This window comes from Talpa europaea, assembly GCF_964194135.1.
Source record: "Talpa europaea genome assembly, chromosome: 3".
NCBI lineage: Eukaryota > Metazoa > Chordata > Mammalia > Eulipotyphla > Talpidae > Talpa > Talpa europaea.
In genome coordinates, this window is record NC_140069.1 from 17,645,476 (window position 1) to 17,662,605 (window position 17,130).

Genomic DNA, 17,130 nt, shown 5'->3' on the forward strand with positions numbered 1-17,130 from the left:
AAAGATCTTTTTCCCACCCCAGCATGGGGTAAGTATTATAGTCTAGCATGGAGGGGGGTGTTTAGAGTTTAAATAATTTCACAAACATCACGGTCCATTATAAAAATGATTTCTCTAATCTTTTCTATCAAATTCTTCCTTATCTTGCTATATTGTGAAAACCCAGGGGAGGGAGAAGATGTTGCTCAAGGTTAGCTCATTCTTTTATCAGGCTTCTAGCAAGTAGTCCGTAGTGTGGCATATTTCTGTATTTTAGGTGTGATACCATTAAGTATGTTTACATCACTTAGGAAGGAAAATATTTTTCTTTGTTTTGTTTTGCAGATGTACAGATCAGCTCTCAAAATGTCTTCTGTGTCCTCTGAGCGTCTTCTAAGACAATTGCATTAGCCTCCTGCTAGTTGACTAATAGAATTAATAATTGTAAAAAGCATTCTAAAGCCACATGCCTTATGAAGTCAATGCTGGGTATGATTTTACAAGTATGTGATCTATTTTTTCAAGTGAATATGTTAACTGGAAAAGTTCTTGGCACACAGGAAAACACCATGCAATCTGTTATTTGTCTTAAAGATAATAACTTGAGGGTGGCTATAGTTCTGACTGGATCTAACTTATGACTTGTTAGGGGAGTTTCTTCCACTTAGAAGTATTGCATATGTGCTTATATTTACATAATATGTCATTCTAAAAAATTATGGTGATATAATGCCAGTAAAAAAAAATATTTTTTCCTATAGCTACTTCAAAGTATAGTTAACTAAATTAACCACCGTTTTTAAAAAACAACTAAAAGGAACATGCCCCTTCCCCCACAACAAAAATAAAACCCAATGACCTTTCTGATACTTCTTTGAAGTTTTAGAAGTTTAGCATTCTTTGCAATGTATATTATTAAGGGCTGTATTCAGCACAAGGAGGCAGTGAGTCATGGTCTCTAAAGGTCTATTCTTGGGTGGAAGAAGGAACTGAAATTTAGAAGGATGATAATTTAATTAAATAATATTTTCTCTCAGTCATTGTAGATGCTGGTTGAATAGTTTTTAAACTGATCCATTGCTTTCCTTTGTGATCACAATAAATCAGCAAGATCCAATTTTTTGTTCTGAAAAATAGGTTAATATTTTAAATATCCGCATACATATATTTATGCACTTTTATGTATTTTATCTTAGGTCCCTTGCTATGTGAATTGTTGCTCTTTTGCTGATCACCTTGACTATATATTTCAACTATTTTCTTTTCATTTTCATGAAAGGATGATTTTAGTGAATTCGATTATTTCATCCTCACAAATCCTACCGTTCATACATAATTTTTGCCTTTTCCGTGCAACCTCATTTATTTCATTTTGGTGCATCATTTTTTAGACTTTTATTTACATGAAGGACAGATGTTAAAATACAAGTGATACGGTTATTCAGTTTTTTCCAAAGAAAGATTAATTTTAGTAGTTAAAGACATTATGTAGAATGGGAAAAATAAAAACAAATAGGACATTCTGGAAGGAACAGCAAGAGATGCTATAACAATTATTCACATTTTTGTATATAGTGACTGGTATTCTGTAAACTAGGATGTCTTTTTCTGTAGTCCAAGTAAAAACTGTCTATTTTTTGCTCAGGCTGATATTTTAAGCAATTTCTTAAGCTTCCCTTTTATGCCTTTCAATTTTAGTTTTCCCTTTGTTGAAAACCAATAAAATTTCCCTCCAGTCTCTCAAGAGCTGGTACAACTTCCTGAGTCACACCACTTCAGACAGGAATAGAGGGTCTCCTAAATGTCGACAACAACACATAGGACATTAAAATGCAATCATTAAAAAAATGAGTTAACCCACGTCCCACTTTTAAGCGATGACTACCTAGCTCAGCTAACTAGTTTCAGGGCCTATTGGTAATGACACCAAAGTGAGGACCAGGTGTCTCCTCTCCTCCCCCAGAGGTTGGACCACTCTACTTTACTCCAAAATCATCACTTTCGCTTGAAATTTCAGTGCTTCACCTCGTGTTTCTGCTGTTGTTGGTCCAAAAAATAATTTCATGGGTTTTTAATGACTAACATCATCGGTGTATGAGAAGAACAGTGTACTTTCTGAAGTATGAATATTCTAACACTTTCAACAAAATGAATTTTTACCTTATAAATGGTTCCTGATACTCTTGCTTGTGCACTTTTTTGGTTCAGTGATTCACATTGTAAAATTTTTGCATGACCAACTTCTTGGAAGCAAAGGTCCACCCATACACCCTAAATCAGAGTGGTTGCTCAGTATTTATGAGAAATTTCGACAAAAATGACGAAAACATATCATTAATTAGGATTTTCCCAGAACGTCTTAGATAATCATGGTCCAACTCACTCTTAAATCTGTCCTTGTGGCAGAGTCAGCTAGTAAAAAAGGTTATTTTATTAGTCAGTAGCAGGTAGATTATTTTCCCTCAGAAACTCTGGGGTAATGAGTGAAGACTAAGAAACAGAGGTCAAAAAACTCACTCCTTGACTAGCCTTTGTAAGGCATTCTTTAATTGACAAAATACAAATTGTTTCTTATCTCTCTAGGACCTTAGAGTTCTGATTCATTAACCTCCACAAGAGGAATTTGTCACAGCCTTCTTATTTTAATTATATACACTGATACCACTAATTTGAAAGACATGTAGGATACTGTTCATTTTTGCCATTTTGAACTACAAAATGGCAGTGTCTTAGGGCTCAATTCAATATTTTGCTTAAGTCAACTTGCAGTGTGCTCCCAATAGTGGAATTAGTGCCATTTCCATCAGGCTGTACATTGAAACCCTGAGCCCAGCTAAGTTCACTGCATGCTGGATGGAGTCCTGGCTGACCAGCATGGTGTGTGTGTCAGACCCTCCTGTTGACTCATGCGAGACCCCCAACCGGCATCTGGGGCTTAAGGAGCTTTGTCTATAGGGCAGAAAGAAAACATTTGTCATCCTCTATTCCTGAAAGTTGTGTAGCTGTGTTCTCTGTTCATAATATGCTATTTCTATCTATGGGACTATAGGACATTTTAGTTGGATCTATGTATCTGGTTGCACAGTGTTTAGTAACATTGAGTTTCAATTTATGTTGTTTTATGCACACATGCATATCATTTAAAAACATGTATAAAAATGTATTGTATAAATACATATCCATATTATAAACTGTGTAATGTGCATAAATATATAGGCGCCTATATATTTATATATATCATTGACTGTAACTGAAGAAGGAAATTGGGCAAGAAATATAATTGGTAGGAAGGATAGAGTTAGTAATCATAATGAACCCTTTGGTGTTCATAAAGCATTTAAAACAATAGTTATTTCTTGTGACATAAGCAATTTTAACTGTAAATTGTTTAGTCTCAAATTTTTGCTATTTTTAAAAAATAAGTTATTTTATTCTAGAGGCAAGTTTTTATGCATCTCAGAAAGCCTTGAATAGAATACGTTAAATGTTCTAATATCAGTTACATGTATGCAACTTTAAAATAACCCTGTGACTCTCTTTTCCTTGTATTTTTGTAGATATGGTCCGGAAAAAGAACCCCCCTCTGAGAAACGTTGCTAGCGAAGGCGAGGGCCAGACCCTGGAGCCTCTAGGTACAGAAAGCAAGGTATCTGGAAAGAACAAAGAATTTCCTGCAGATCAGATGTCAGAAAATACGGATCAGAGTGATGCTGCAGAACTAAATAATAAGGAGGAACATAGCTTGCATGTCCAAGATTCATCTTCTAGCAGTAAGAAGGACTTAAAAAGCTCAGTCCTGACTGAGAAGGCTGGCTTCAATTATGAAAGCCCCAGTAAGGGAGGAAGCCTTCCCTCCTTTCCACACGATGAGGTGACAGAGAGAAATATGTTGGTTTTCTCATCTCCAGCTGCTGGGGGAGTCTGTGAGCCCTTGAAGTCTCCTCAAAGTACAGAGGCAGATGACCCTCAAGATATGGCCTGCACCCCATCCGGGGACTCAGTGGAGACAAAGGAAGATCTTAAGATGTCGCCAAAGGCTACTGAGGAAACAGGGCAAGTTCAGAGTGGTCAAGCCAACTGTCAAGGCTCAAGCCCAGTTTCAGTGGCCTCAAAAATCCCACAAGTGCCTTCAGATGGGGGTGTAAGACTGAACAAATCCAAAAGTGACGTACTGGCAAATGACAACCCAGACCCGGCACCTCTGTCTCCAGAGCTTCAGGACTTTAAATGCAATATCTGTGGATACGGTTACTATGGCAACGACCCCACAGATCTGATTAAGCACTTCCGAAAGTATCACTTAGGACTGCATAACCGCACCAGGCAGGATGCTGAGCTGGACAGCAAAATCTTGGCCCTTCATAACATGGTGCAGTTCAGCCATTCCAAAGACTTCCAGAAGGTCAACCGTTCTGTCCTTTCTGGTGTGCTGCAGGACATCAATTCTTCAAGGCCTGTTTTACTAAATGGGACCTATGATGTACAGGTTTGTGTTTGTCATGTGATTTTGTGCAGGGAAGTTACTAGTGATGAGATGGGAATTCATATGTGCATGTTTAAGTCTAGCTCCCGGTACCAAAAAAGGCAGCCTGTTAGATCTAGCAAAAGAGAAAGACACACTTCATCACCTTGTCATCCAGGTGTGTGTTCAGAGTCGTCCTTGGGCTCTCCTGTTGGGAAATAATCCAAGTATTTCTGTCAGGTCAGGAAAAATCCCTTTTTCTTGGGATTAACCAGGCTTCTTATTTCTGGGCATATTTCATGGTAATGTGATGTTTTTACAGACTTCTCAAAATGACACCAATCTTTATGGTTCTACCTGATAATAATTCATGCTCTGTGCTAGTTTTAGATTTTGCCATAGTTTTCACTCCAGTGAGTGTCTTTCCAGTGTTTTATATTAGAATTTGGTTTTATACTCAGCCCAACCTCAAATTGAACTAAATATGGGTCATGAGAACAGTTGCAGAGATACTCCTTAAAAGGCAACATAATTGCAAATGAAAATTTGAAAATAAAATTTTCTATTGATTAAACAGAAGTCACTGTGATTGCAAGTACTAGGGACACCAGAATGACCTTGGTGCCTGCCAACAAAGCATTCTTTTCTGCATTTAGAGAAAATAATAATAATTTACTAATTTACTAATTTACTAACTATGACATTTCTACTTTTAATAAGACTAGTATACCTTTTTATGTATGCTTCTGTATTTAGTTTATGGCCTATATGAGATAAAAAAAAAACTATTTCAAATACAGTAAAATACAGAACTGTGTCTAAAGAAATGTATTCATTTCATTTTAGCAATTTGAGAGTAGTTGAAACTCATGATCAACTTGAGAAAGTGTATGAGTTTCTGTTACAGTCCGTAGATTTTTATTGTATTATTAAGCCAGGGGATTTCAAAACATATTAGATTTAATATTAACCTTCTTTAGGACTGATTAAAAGAACCAGAGAACTAATGAAATTATATCACACTTATTTGACCTACTAAATCCTTTAAAATATCAGTCATTTTTATCTACTGAATAGCTACAGCACATTTGCTCCACATCTCTCTATTGACCTAGTGCCAATTAAGAAAGACAGGCCAGGGGGTTATAAATAACAGGTAGTGAACATTTTGCAATATTTGTAAGAAGACTCAGAAGAAAAAAATCCCTAAGTCCTTTAAATGTTAGAATGGCAATCTTACCATTCTAAAGGAGAGATAAAGAAAAACTCTTAAAAAGCCATTTTTATCTTTGTAAAGCTCTCTTAAAAAATTCCATCTTACTTTGTGACTTTCCACAAATAGAATGATTTTCTGTGGAGCAGCAAATTAAGCCAACATAGTTATTATGCATGAAAGCTACATGCTTTGAACTGCTGTCTTATTAAAGATCATTTCACTGTCTTATGTCAGATACACTCTGCTGTCAAACTATGATTGGAAAGCAAATACGTGTTTTAGATAAAAGGGTTAGAAGTGAATAATGTCAGTATGTGAAATGGTGTTTTATAATTAGCAAGTAATATGATGTTAATACCTGGATTTCCGGCAGAAGTTTCAGTTTGTTCACTCTGGGGACAACTTCTGAGGGAAGCTGATCTCGGCTGTCAGGAAGGCTCTGAAATGAAGATTACGAAGGCCTAGACTTCGGAAGAATTCAGATTTTTAAACACAGTTCCATTTCCCCCAAACAGTTATTTGTTAGGTCCTTAGTTATTTATAGTAAAGTTTATGTTTGGGTAGAACGAGCTGAACGCTTTTCCTGGGCAGTGATTTTAGAAATAAAACAGATGTGTGAGCTATCTGAGTTTGAACTAATAGAACTAGAAATAAAACAGCTGATCCTCCACTGCTGTCTACTAAATCCTTGCAGCGGCACACAGTAAAGAAGACAAAAAAAGTGGTAGGAAATTGCATGCAGGAAGATAATCTTGTTAAGATCAATTTTTTTTTCAAAGAGAAATAATATGGCTATAAATAGAAAAAAGCAATCTGTGGGGAAAAGTGGGTGATTATTTCAAAGAAACAATGGGATTTAGAAACAAGTCTAAAAAGAGTTAACTTCCTTTAATTAACAAAGAGAACATAAAATATACGTATAGGCCAAATGTTAATCTTGAATACTTTGCCTGTACGTCAGATGTTGATGCAGAGTCATGTCTGCATCAAAGATAAGTAACTTATTAATATTTTTATGCTGAAATAAATATTGAACAGTTTCCCTGTATGCTGAATAAAAGCACATCTGAAATTCCCCTTTATACTCACACATGTTTGTGTTGCTAAATGCTGTTTCGAGCGTCTTTCCTGGCCACTTGAACTGAGGAGACTAAAAGCTGTTTGAGATAAAATGCTGACTGTAGGATTTCTTTAATGCAGTTCTGTCAGAAATTTATGGAAAGTTAATGGCTGTGTGTATTCTGATAAAAAGACCTTGATAAATAAGAGCATCTCAGACAAAAAAATCATTCAATTTCAGGAGTTATTTATATAAATCTATAATTTAAGCTAATTGAAGTAATACATGAGCAATTCATTAATCTTTTTCAATTAAACCAGCTTTTTTCGTTTTAACTTTCAGGACAGTTGGTGGTTAATGATAGATTTATGACATTTTAGGCCAAGAAAAAAGGAACAGAAGCCAGAAGTTGAGGACTTAAGAACTCTGTGGCTTTGATCTATGTTTTGGTTTGACATGGGTGGTTTTAAATAATTTGAACTGAGTGTCAACATGAGCTATACAGTTGGGAAAAAAAATAACTTAAACAAATTTTAAGATTTCTTGTTCCAAGTTCAAATTATTTGACATGTATTTGGGAGAATAATTAAGGTTTAGACATATTTGTACTGATAATCGCCTCTCCTGTGTAAATTTTATTACAAACAACAAAGCCAAAAAGTTACAAATTTGTTAAAAAACAATAGTGTCAAATAACTACATTTCTTTGTACTGCAGAGTAGACAGAGCCCCAGCTGGATGATGGCTTCACTTTAAAGAGTCATCATAAAACCAGCACAGTTTTTTCTGAGTCTGTTGGATTCAGCTTCCTTTCCCCATGACCTCCCCCACCCCTACACACCTTGAAACCAATTCTTTACCAAGAAAAACAAGATAACGTGACGTGGCTAGCTTAGAGCTAATTGACTCGACCAGAATGTTAATTTCTCAGTTTTCTTTTAATTTTTTCCTGCCAGTTTTACCAATTAATTTACTGAACATTTTAAAAAGAATAATGGATGTAGCCTGATTGGCAAGACTTCCATGTAATTTATACTACCTGCATTCAGCCTTTGAGACTCACCTATGGCCAATAATAGGACAAGAGATTGAGTTCTTCAAAAAGTAATTACAGCTTCTTTCTTTTTAATCTGCTTTATTATGCTTATATTTAAACCATCATTGAATAGAGGCCTGCGTTGTTAAACAGGGACTTGGCTGTTTCATTAGGGCTTAATGTGCTGTGCATTAGGGCTTTTGCGTCATCTTTATGGGGGAGCTCTTAACTCTCAGATCAGGTTATAAAAGTCCGAATCCTGTCAGGTTGTGCTTCCCACGGGAACGTGTTTAAGCTATAAATGCTCACGATGTATATGTGGCTTTTCATATAGTTAGTAAACCTTTGCTGTTATTCTGCATTACTCACAACTCCAGGAAAGTAGTCACATTCCAGCTATTAAATTCATTTTGTCCTTAATGAAATTCTGAGGTTAATGGAAGAATCTGTTAACTTACCAGTGAGTGTCTTGTGTCTGAGCTGGGGCACTACATTTCTGCTGTATAAATATTTTTATCAGAGTTGCACAATATGTCGTGTTAGAAGCAGGAAGAACTGATTTTAGAGATAGGAAGTCATCCTTTGTATTTTCAACATATTTAACTCTATGAACTTTATAAAGCCTTAATATGCACCAGTGTATTCATTTGAACAGGGGGTTAGTTTGATTGAAAGAAAAAAAAATCAGGGAACTTTAATCTCATTTTGATGTATTTTGACTTTTCTTGAATTTTGCTTCCAAATATTTATTTTTATCTTGGAGTTTTCTTTGATCTGGAATAGGAGGGAAGTTGTAGATCTTGCAGGTTCTGTTTCTTTGTTTTTCTGAGTAGAGGATAGTCACATTTTAGAAAAATTGGTGAATGAGACTTTAATCAATTCAGACTGTCTATAGAATATAGGATGTTTGGCATATGAACTGGTACTTATTTTCAGGACTGGGTCTCTTTAACAAGTAATAAACTGTGCAAAATAAAACATATGCTCACCCTAAGGCCATAAAGCAAAACAAAGTTATGGCATTTACCAGGTTATTTTCATCAGTGGAGATGGCTGAGCTGGATAATGTAACCATCAGGATAGAATCAACCAGTGTGACCATCCTCAGTATTCCCTCTCCCTGCATGATGGTTAAATCTCCGTTTTGCTTTGTTACATGAGGCTCACTACCATAGATGTCAATCCCGCTTTGTCAATCCCACTAAAAATCATTTTAGTTTATTTACTATCATTTAAATAACATGTATCACTTTCTTGAATATCACTATTTCTCTCTAGGCAGAATGTTTAGAGAAAGAAGTAGTTATCATTGCAGCCAATCAAATTTAGCATGATTCAACTCTTAATAAAAATTTTATCCTCAAGTGGCCTGCTCTGCTAACCATATCAAGTCAGCAAGATTATTCAGTGCTTTTTGTTTCTTGGGTCATTGTAATTACAGCATACATGCAGCTGTTAGAAGAGCAGATACAGAAGTAATGTGCTAACCCCAGGAAGGTTTGGAGAAAGAAAGTAGTTCCCTTTCATTTTCTGATTCCTTCATGAAATCTATTTCCAAGAATCATTGGACCATAGTGCTCCTAAATTCTTCATCATATGATTCCAAAGTTCGCTGTAAGTATTGTGCATTTTCAGACTATCTGAAAAAAAAATGTTTAATTGGAAGTCATATGTAGAAATGACCTTTTTATTACTTTTATTTTGATTCATACTTCTTTCATCTTTATATTTCAAAATCAAAATTGCATAAATCTTTTTTTTCCCCTAGTTTTGGATTCACTTCTAATAATAGCTCACATTTACTTAGGGTTTGTTATGTGCATATGTGGATGTAATCTCTTTATATGTATTAATTAACTCCTCTTTATAACAACCCTTAAAGTAGACCCTACCATTATGTCCATTTAAAAGAAAAAAAAAGAGACAGGCATAGAGGAATTAAAGTTACCTGCCCAACATCACAGTTTCATAAGTTGTGAGAGTGGAGGTGTGTGTGGATGGGATGTAAACCAGGGTGGGTAAGTTACAGAATCCCCCACAACTACTAGGATATATGGCCTTCCCAAATCTGGGACTGAATGTAGGCTGAATGCATGTAAATCAAGAGACACAATACTGACGAACTGGTGCTGTTTGATACATACTCTCCAAATCTCATTTAATTTGGAAGTGTTAGTGATTTCTTTGAGATTGTTTCTTATCCAATCCATATGGTGTATAATGCTACTTTATATGAACCTAATAGGCTTATAATTGAAATCACTGAAAAGAAAACTGAGTTTGCCAATTTATCTTTTTTAAATTTCTTGTGATTCATTTTCCCTGGGACTTTTGCTATAGAAACTTCTTCTGATAGAGTAAGTCAGGGCAGAATTTTGGTGTAATCAATTAAGGATGCAATGTTTTAATCCTCAAATTAAGGGTTTTTTATTCACATATTGATTTAACTCATTTTTCCTCATGGATAAGGCTTTGTTTTAGGAATTTATGATTTAACATATGGTATGAGAGTTATATTTTGCTCTTCTAGTTACTAGGCACAATCAAGGTTGGTTTTCTATGAAAATTACATGTTAAGGAGATGTACCCAGCTCCCGTTTATATTCTCCAAGGCTGTGTAATTAAAGTTTTATACTCTGCCTAAGAGTAAGTGCAGGAATGGGTGTGGAGCCAGAGAGAAAACTGGAATGCCTTTAGAGTGTCTAATTTGAGTGTATGGCATACCTCAGCCTGGCTTCGAGCTGGTCATTTCACTGGATTCTGAAAATGAGGGAGGTATGGCATCTGGGAGGAACTTGGAGATTCAGAAATAGCTGACTTGTCCAGTAGTTCTTTAATATTCAGATGGCCTGTTGATGTATGATTATGATTAAAGAACACTTGCATCTTTCATGGGTCCAGTAACATATTTGAGACTCTTATAATAAACAATGGTGTGTTCTAAGACCTGTTCTTCAAGCTGACGGGTAGCTCCTTGATATTCCACTAAAAGTCAACATATATATATATATTTTTTAAAATAAATTTTATTTTTATATTCCCCATACAATTGTAACCCCCTTATTTTGACCCCAATCCCTCCCCTCCATGTATAAAGCTAAAGTTGTTCAACTCCTTCCCTAAACCACCTTTTTTCCCCTTCCTGTGTTTTGTACCCCCATTTTCAAGTCAGTCAGACTGAACATAGCAAAGTTACTCTGGATTTTTTTTTTGCAAATAATCGAATAGTTTGTCTCAATCTTTCCTTCTTTATTCTTTTATTGCCCCTACCCTTAATGTTTACTTAGTAAATTCCTAATGCTTTCCTTACTGTTTTTCTTTCTCTGTTGCCTTTTTTCTATTATTCTCTTCTCATTAACCCCTTCCTCTCTCTCCACTTCATCCTCTCTTTTCCTTTCTATTCTTTTTCTCTATTCTTCCACCTTTATCCATCCTTTGCTCCCTCTTACCTCTCCCCTTGCCTTCCTCCATACTTTTGTTAATATTTTGAAATTCATCTAAATCCATCTTCCTACATTTTGTAGGAAGTATAGGTCTACTTTCTGCAAAAAGTGCATCATTTAGTTATATCAGTAAGTAAGGACTCTTTCATTTTTTCCAAATTATCTCGCACCTCCCCCTAATTTCCCTCAACATTTCCGAGAGCGATTTGCCTGCTTACCCTGCTCCATGCTCTACTCATTTTGTAGAGCACCTACAAAGGCTTTACGTGATCCCTGCGTTTGAAACTCGTCTCAGATACTAACTCACCTGTCCACAGCTCAGTTATCACCTCCTTCTGGAACACTGTTAGGTTCTCTTCCTGTGTGTTGTGATGGCACTTGGTATATCTCTCCATAGCAGGACACTTCCCACTGTGTTTGTGTGCTTTCTGTACTAAAACACAGGTTTGTTGGGACATTAGAATATGTCACTTCTTTGTGTATCCCCAGTATTGGGCACATAGTAGGTATCCTGGAGAATGGCTGTTCCACAATGATTCGACCCTTTGTTTTCTGACTGACACTATTCACCACCTGCAATTCTTACTTTTTTTTTTTTGACTTTCTATTTAGCTTTTATTTATTTTTTAGAATGCAAGAGTTTTAAGACACAACCTGACATGCTAAAAAAAATGCAATTCTTATTTTTCACTTTTATCAGCCAGCAGTGACAGAAGGTTAAATGCAGAGGAAGACTGCTGTGCACAATACAGCTAGCTTTATATCTACTTGCATTGCATTTTCTGTTTTGCATTTTTCTTTCTAAAAGATTGTTTTCCAAATTATGGAGAGGCTAACTCAAAGGTTTATTGGTATTCTATCAGCCCAAATTCCATACTACCATAGGGAATCATTTCAGTATTATGTCGAGTAAAATGATAAAAAAATAATAATTTGGGGTAATGATCTGTTACTGTAATCCAAAAAACTGATAGTAAAAATGTTCAAAATTAAGATTGTGCAATATTTTACTCTTAGATGTGTCCCTTATAGAAATTTAAGTTTTATCCCTTCTGCCCCCCCAAAAATATTTGGCTCTTATAAATACAAATGAGAAGAGTTTTTATTGGAGTTATTCAATAAATAGTGACACAGACATAGGCTACGATAGCCTGAGACTGACATGATTGTTTTGTTTTAGATAAATTTGTTAGTGAGAAGTTTAAACATTTAGTTGCCATGAACGAATCAAAGATACATCATTAAGCCACATTCTACGTCCTGCAGTATTTTTTTAGTATTCTGCAGTGCAGAAACATTCCCTGTGTAGATTAGCATGCTGATTCTGACTATAGTGATTGTCAGCTAGTATTAGCCTTTACAGATTTCTTCAAGTTATTTGTAACCTTGGCTTTTGAACAGTGATTTTTAACAACTTAGCTTTTTATTGTGAAGGTTTTACTTTTTTGACTATCAGCCCATAACCTCAAGTCCTCTTAAATTAGTACCCTCCTAATTGTCTCTGTTGCTATCAATTATAGTACTTGAAAATGAACCACATCTGAGGAAGAGTTTGTGTTTAGTTCAAACAACTCTTTTTGTCCCATTGAAAATAAGTACATGTGCTAAAGTGTCATTTAAGAGTTCTGAGGCTTTAAAATGCATTTCCGTTGACATACTCTTCCAGACATTATTCTTACTAGTTTTTGTTCCGTATTATTAGGAGGAAAGAAATAAATTGAGGTTAAAGACCTTGAAAAGAGGCTATTTTTTATATTTTTTACTTCAACAAAGAAACATTTTTGTAAAAAGACATGTAAATAAATTATGAATGGAAACCATAAAATATACTACTCGGAAGGAATAATTTTTAACATTAAGGATAAAATGGAATGAAAAGCCATCATAACCTGAACTCAGTGAAAAACATTTTAAACTCTGTTCTTTTTTATGTTTTAATGGGTTATGTTGTGTGTTTCTATGTAACTAATCACAAGTGAATGGCTGTATAGTCATTTATTTATAGGGCAAAAGATGCATTTTGTCTTTTTTTTTTTTTTTTTTTGAGAAGCCCATTTAGGTCAGGTAGAATGGATGTTTAGGGAGCCATGAATTGGTACCACTTTCTTATCATAGGGAAGCACAGGGCCCTTGGTGAGAAGTTTTCATTGGCTCAAACATCTTGCATAACGAGTTCATACATTCAACCAAAATGTATTTTTCCCCTGATTCCTTCCAAAGATGAATAAAATACCACTCCTCCAGTCCAAGTAGGAATATAAACAGAAATATTAGCTTAAAAGAACAGAATTGAACTTTTTCCTATACAGCTAAGAATCTTAGAGTAACACATTTATAAATTTACCACTGAATAACTTCATCACTTCCCCTGTATCTAGTATTTTCATCCCATTGGCAGGAGAAATTCAGATAGTTCATTTTTTAAAATAATCATTCATTCATGTGAATCGTGCTACACTGTGTGTGGGCTATTGTGGCGTTCACTAGCCACGTAAGACGATTTAAATTAAGTTAATTAAAATTAATAAAAATAAAGCTACTTAAATTTAAAAATCAGCTCATTTGCACTAACTCTATTTCAAGTGCTGAGTTGACAGATGTGGGTAGTGGAACCATATTGGGCAGGTTGGTAGACACTAAGGCATTTCTGTTTTTTGAGAAAATTCTTTCAGGCAACACTAATCTTGAGTTTACAGATCACTTGCAGATACTTACTCTCACTTGATTTTCACAATAATCTGATAAAATGTCGGGGTGTAGACTCTTAATTTATATCCATAACGATGAGGAAAGTGAGCTGCTCGGAGACTTCATTATGTATACTCCATGGAATTAAGCTTATAGATCTTCCCTTGGGAGCAAAGAAATGCAAGTAAAGATACATGGAATGAACAAAGGATTTTACCTATAAAATATGATCTTAAATATAAGTAATTTAAAATCAGATGCCATCTGGCTTGTTCACTTAGATAGTTGGATAGTTGTATTCTGATATCTGGTACAGAGATTGGTACACAGCTCTCAGTAGCTGCTAATTGGATAAATGAAAAGGCGTAACTTGGTCCTAACAGAATTTACAGTGTAACAGAAATCTTAAAGTGTAGCTATCCATATCAAAGGAGCTACAAGATTAGTGGGTTATAATTTAAGTTCTGGTTACCAAAGTTTTGAATTTTTGTTTGTGAAATTTATACTTACTATTCTGCTGATCATCCCTTTTTATTATAGTGATAGTTATGGAGTAAGCTTTTTTCCTAATCCTCACTGAGCTCAACCACTTGAAAAGTTTGAAGTACTCCTCTGGATGTGTAGCACTCTTTTCTGGCAATAAGATTCAATAATCTGTTTCTGTAAACAGTTATTTAGCATTACTGTTTTTATTGTGTATTTGTATTTAACCCAGAAAAGAATTATTTTAAATTAGCATTTGTGGGTCATGAAAGTAAAATGAATATGATCCACAGTCTTAGGCACAGTCTGCTAAAATAATAAATTATATTTTATTTTAGAACAGTATGTAAATGATATATATCAGTTACATTTTGTTATGACTGACAGGTGTATCTCTTATAGAAACAAGTATAAAAATTGGAATAAATGTGGCCTTTAGTTGTTCTTTTTGAGAGAGAAAAGCAAGAGGACATTGAGTAATTACATTTTCTAAATGGCTTTTATTTTTTTGTAAAATATGTAATTATAATATTACATTGTGTCTTAATTCTACATAATAATAATATGATTTATTATTATTTAGCAAGAAAGGCAAACTGATAACCTGTCAAAGTGGCAGTATTAAGATTCTTGCCATTTAGGGCCTCCCCGGTGGCACAGCAGTTGAGCGCTGGGTTGCAAAGCTGCCTGCAGCCTCTGCAGCGCCGGTTCGATTCCTGACTGCTCCCCGGCCACCGGAGGAGGGTCCCACATGGCACGCAGACCTCTCCTGCCGCCCGCTCCTCCCCTCAGCAGTGTACTTAGTCAGTCTGCCCTCTCTGCTCCCTGCTCTGGCTCTGGTGAATTCTCTCACCCTCCCAAGCTTCTGACTGTACCCAGTGCATGTATAAATAAATAAATAAATAAATAAATCTTTTTAAAAAAAAAAGATTCTTGCCATTTAGTGAGATTCTTGTGTTTCTGTTTGGGTGCTTGGGAGATTTTTGAAAGGGCATCCAGTGTTTTGGGGATACTGTTCAGCAACGTCATAAGCATCCTAAATAGTGGAGTTGGCTGATTTTCCCTGTTGAAAACAACACTTTTAGAGACATAGACACCACCACCTTAAAATATTTAACTCAGTTTCATGGCAGTTCAGTTGATTCTAAAGCAAAGTGCTTTCCAGGCAGTGTTTATATGAAATGGTTTTTCTTTCAAGGTTTCTACCTGATCATGGTGGTGATCATTCTTAGTGGGGTTTTTCTGACTCTTAAAGTTGTTATCAAATTACTGGGAGGGGTGTTGGCATGCTTGGTAGTAATTTGATTTTACTTCAGAATCATCTGTTGAGGGATTTTTGAAGACTTGTTTGTGTTCTTTGTTCAGCTCCTTCAGTGTGGACATGGGGCATGAGGCTTGGAGATTGGAAAATCAAAGAAATAGTGATGATGTGTCGTGGTTGCTCAGGAATCCCTGTCCTACAAGCAGAAGTGCAGAGCATTTTATATTAGGAAGCTGGGCAGCTCTGGAGCAATGTGTTGGCAAAAACAGACCAGTTTCTGTCTCTAGACTTTATACTGGGCTTTCTGCTTACATTAGAGAAGAATGAGAGACATTTGTATTTGCCCTTTTTTTTTTTTCAAGTTTAAGTTCCTAGGAGAACAAAGTACCTGAATGGATGATATCCTGTTTTTAAATACCTTATTTTTGAAAAGAAGGTATTGCCTCCCTTCCAGAGATTTGGGAAATAGAGGGAGGAATTTTGCAATATCATGCATTACATCCCGGTGCACATTTTCATTTCTATAGTCACTGAAGTGCTAGGTTAGAATGGTGAGTAGATTGTGGGGGTCTGATTTTTACATCTCTCACACCATTGATTTATCAGTAGGTCTGATGCTGACAAACTGATATCGGAGAAATCAGTGTACTTGCCATGGTTGAGGTAGTTTGAAATGAAACATTTCATCTTTTGATTAAAGGCTGTGGGAGATCATCATAAATTATTATCTTAATGCTGAGCTTTGTATGTGTAAATGCACATTTCCTAGAGCTGTGATACTGGAAATAAATTCAGAGGTTGCCCCCATTGAAGAAGCTATTGGCCAGAGCTTAACTAATTTGATTAAGGTCACACCTCTCTTTAAGTGGCAGAATGAACGTCAATCTTAGTCTCTCTCGATAGAGGGATAGACATTTCTCCCAGCGTACTAAGACTATGTGTGCTCATCAAGTAGAACATTTTAAATGATTTTGAGAAGCTTGAGATTTTTCTCATCGAGTGATTTGGATATGAGCAGCCATCATACACGTCATTTTCGAGCAGCTGTTGAAAAAGGCAGAACATGGTTGTGTCACATGCTTAATCTATTACATCTGGATGCTAGAAACAAAATTTCTCTGATCATTGGAAGAGGAAAGCTCTGCCTCTTTGGAGCATTTCAGTTAAAAATTTGATTTGAAGTCATGAAATTTGGCTACCCACTGGTGAAACTTATTTAACCCACCAGTTGAGATGCACACTGAGAAAGGAGGGGGCTATAATATGAGGTACATTTTGAAGGCCATTGCTCTAATACTATGTAATTTTATAATTTTGGCTAAAAAAGCAGAACTGTGGGGATTTTTATGTAGAATTATTTTACTTTGGTCTTTGAACATCCCCGTGGCTCACTCACTGGAGAGAACGGGCCTTTGCTATGAGAAAGAGCCTTAATCAAATGAATCCTAATCATTTTTCTTCTTGCATTTGTCCTAGACTGCAACACATTTTAAACGCTTTAC

The 17,130-nt window shown here is 35.6% G+C and overlaps 1 protein-coding gene across 2 annotated transcripts in view; it reads left to right on the forward strand.

The window, feature by feature from the left end:
* Positions 1-445: 445 nt before the first annotated feature.
* Positions 446-17,130, forward strand: part of TRPS1 (transcriptional repressor GATA binding 1) — a gene marked incomplete at both ends in the record, with an annotated part of 194,011 nt that continues 177,326 nt past the window's right edge. Inside the window, 2 exons of one of the 2 annotated variants that reach the window (XM_084229455.1) lie at positions 446-482; positions 3,537-4,465. In XM_084229455.1, coding sequence (XP_084085581.1) covers positions 446-482; positions 3,537-4,465 — 966 coding nt within the window. Of the gene's footprint in view, positions 483-3,536; positions 4,466-17,130 lie in introns of those variants that run through there. The other variant, XM_084229456.1, reaches the window with a different exon arrangement.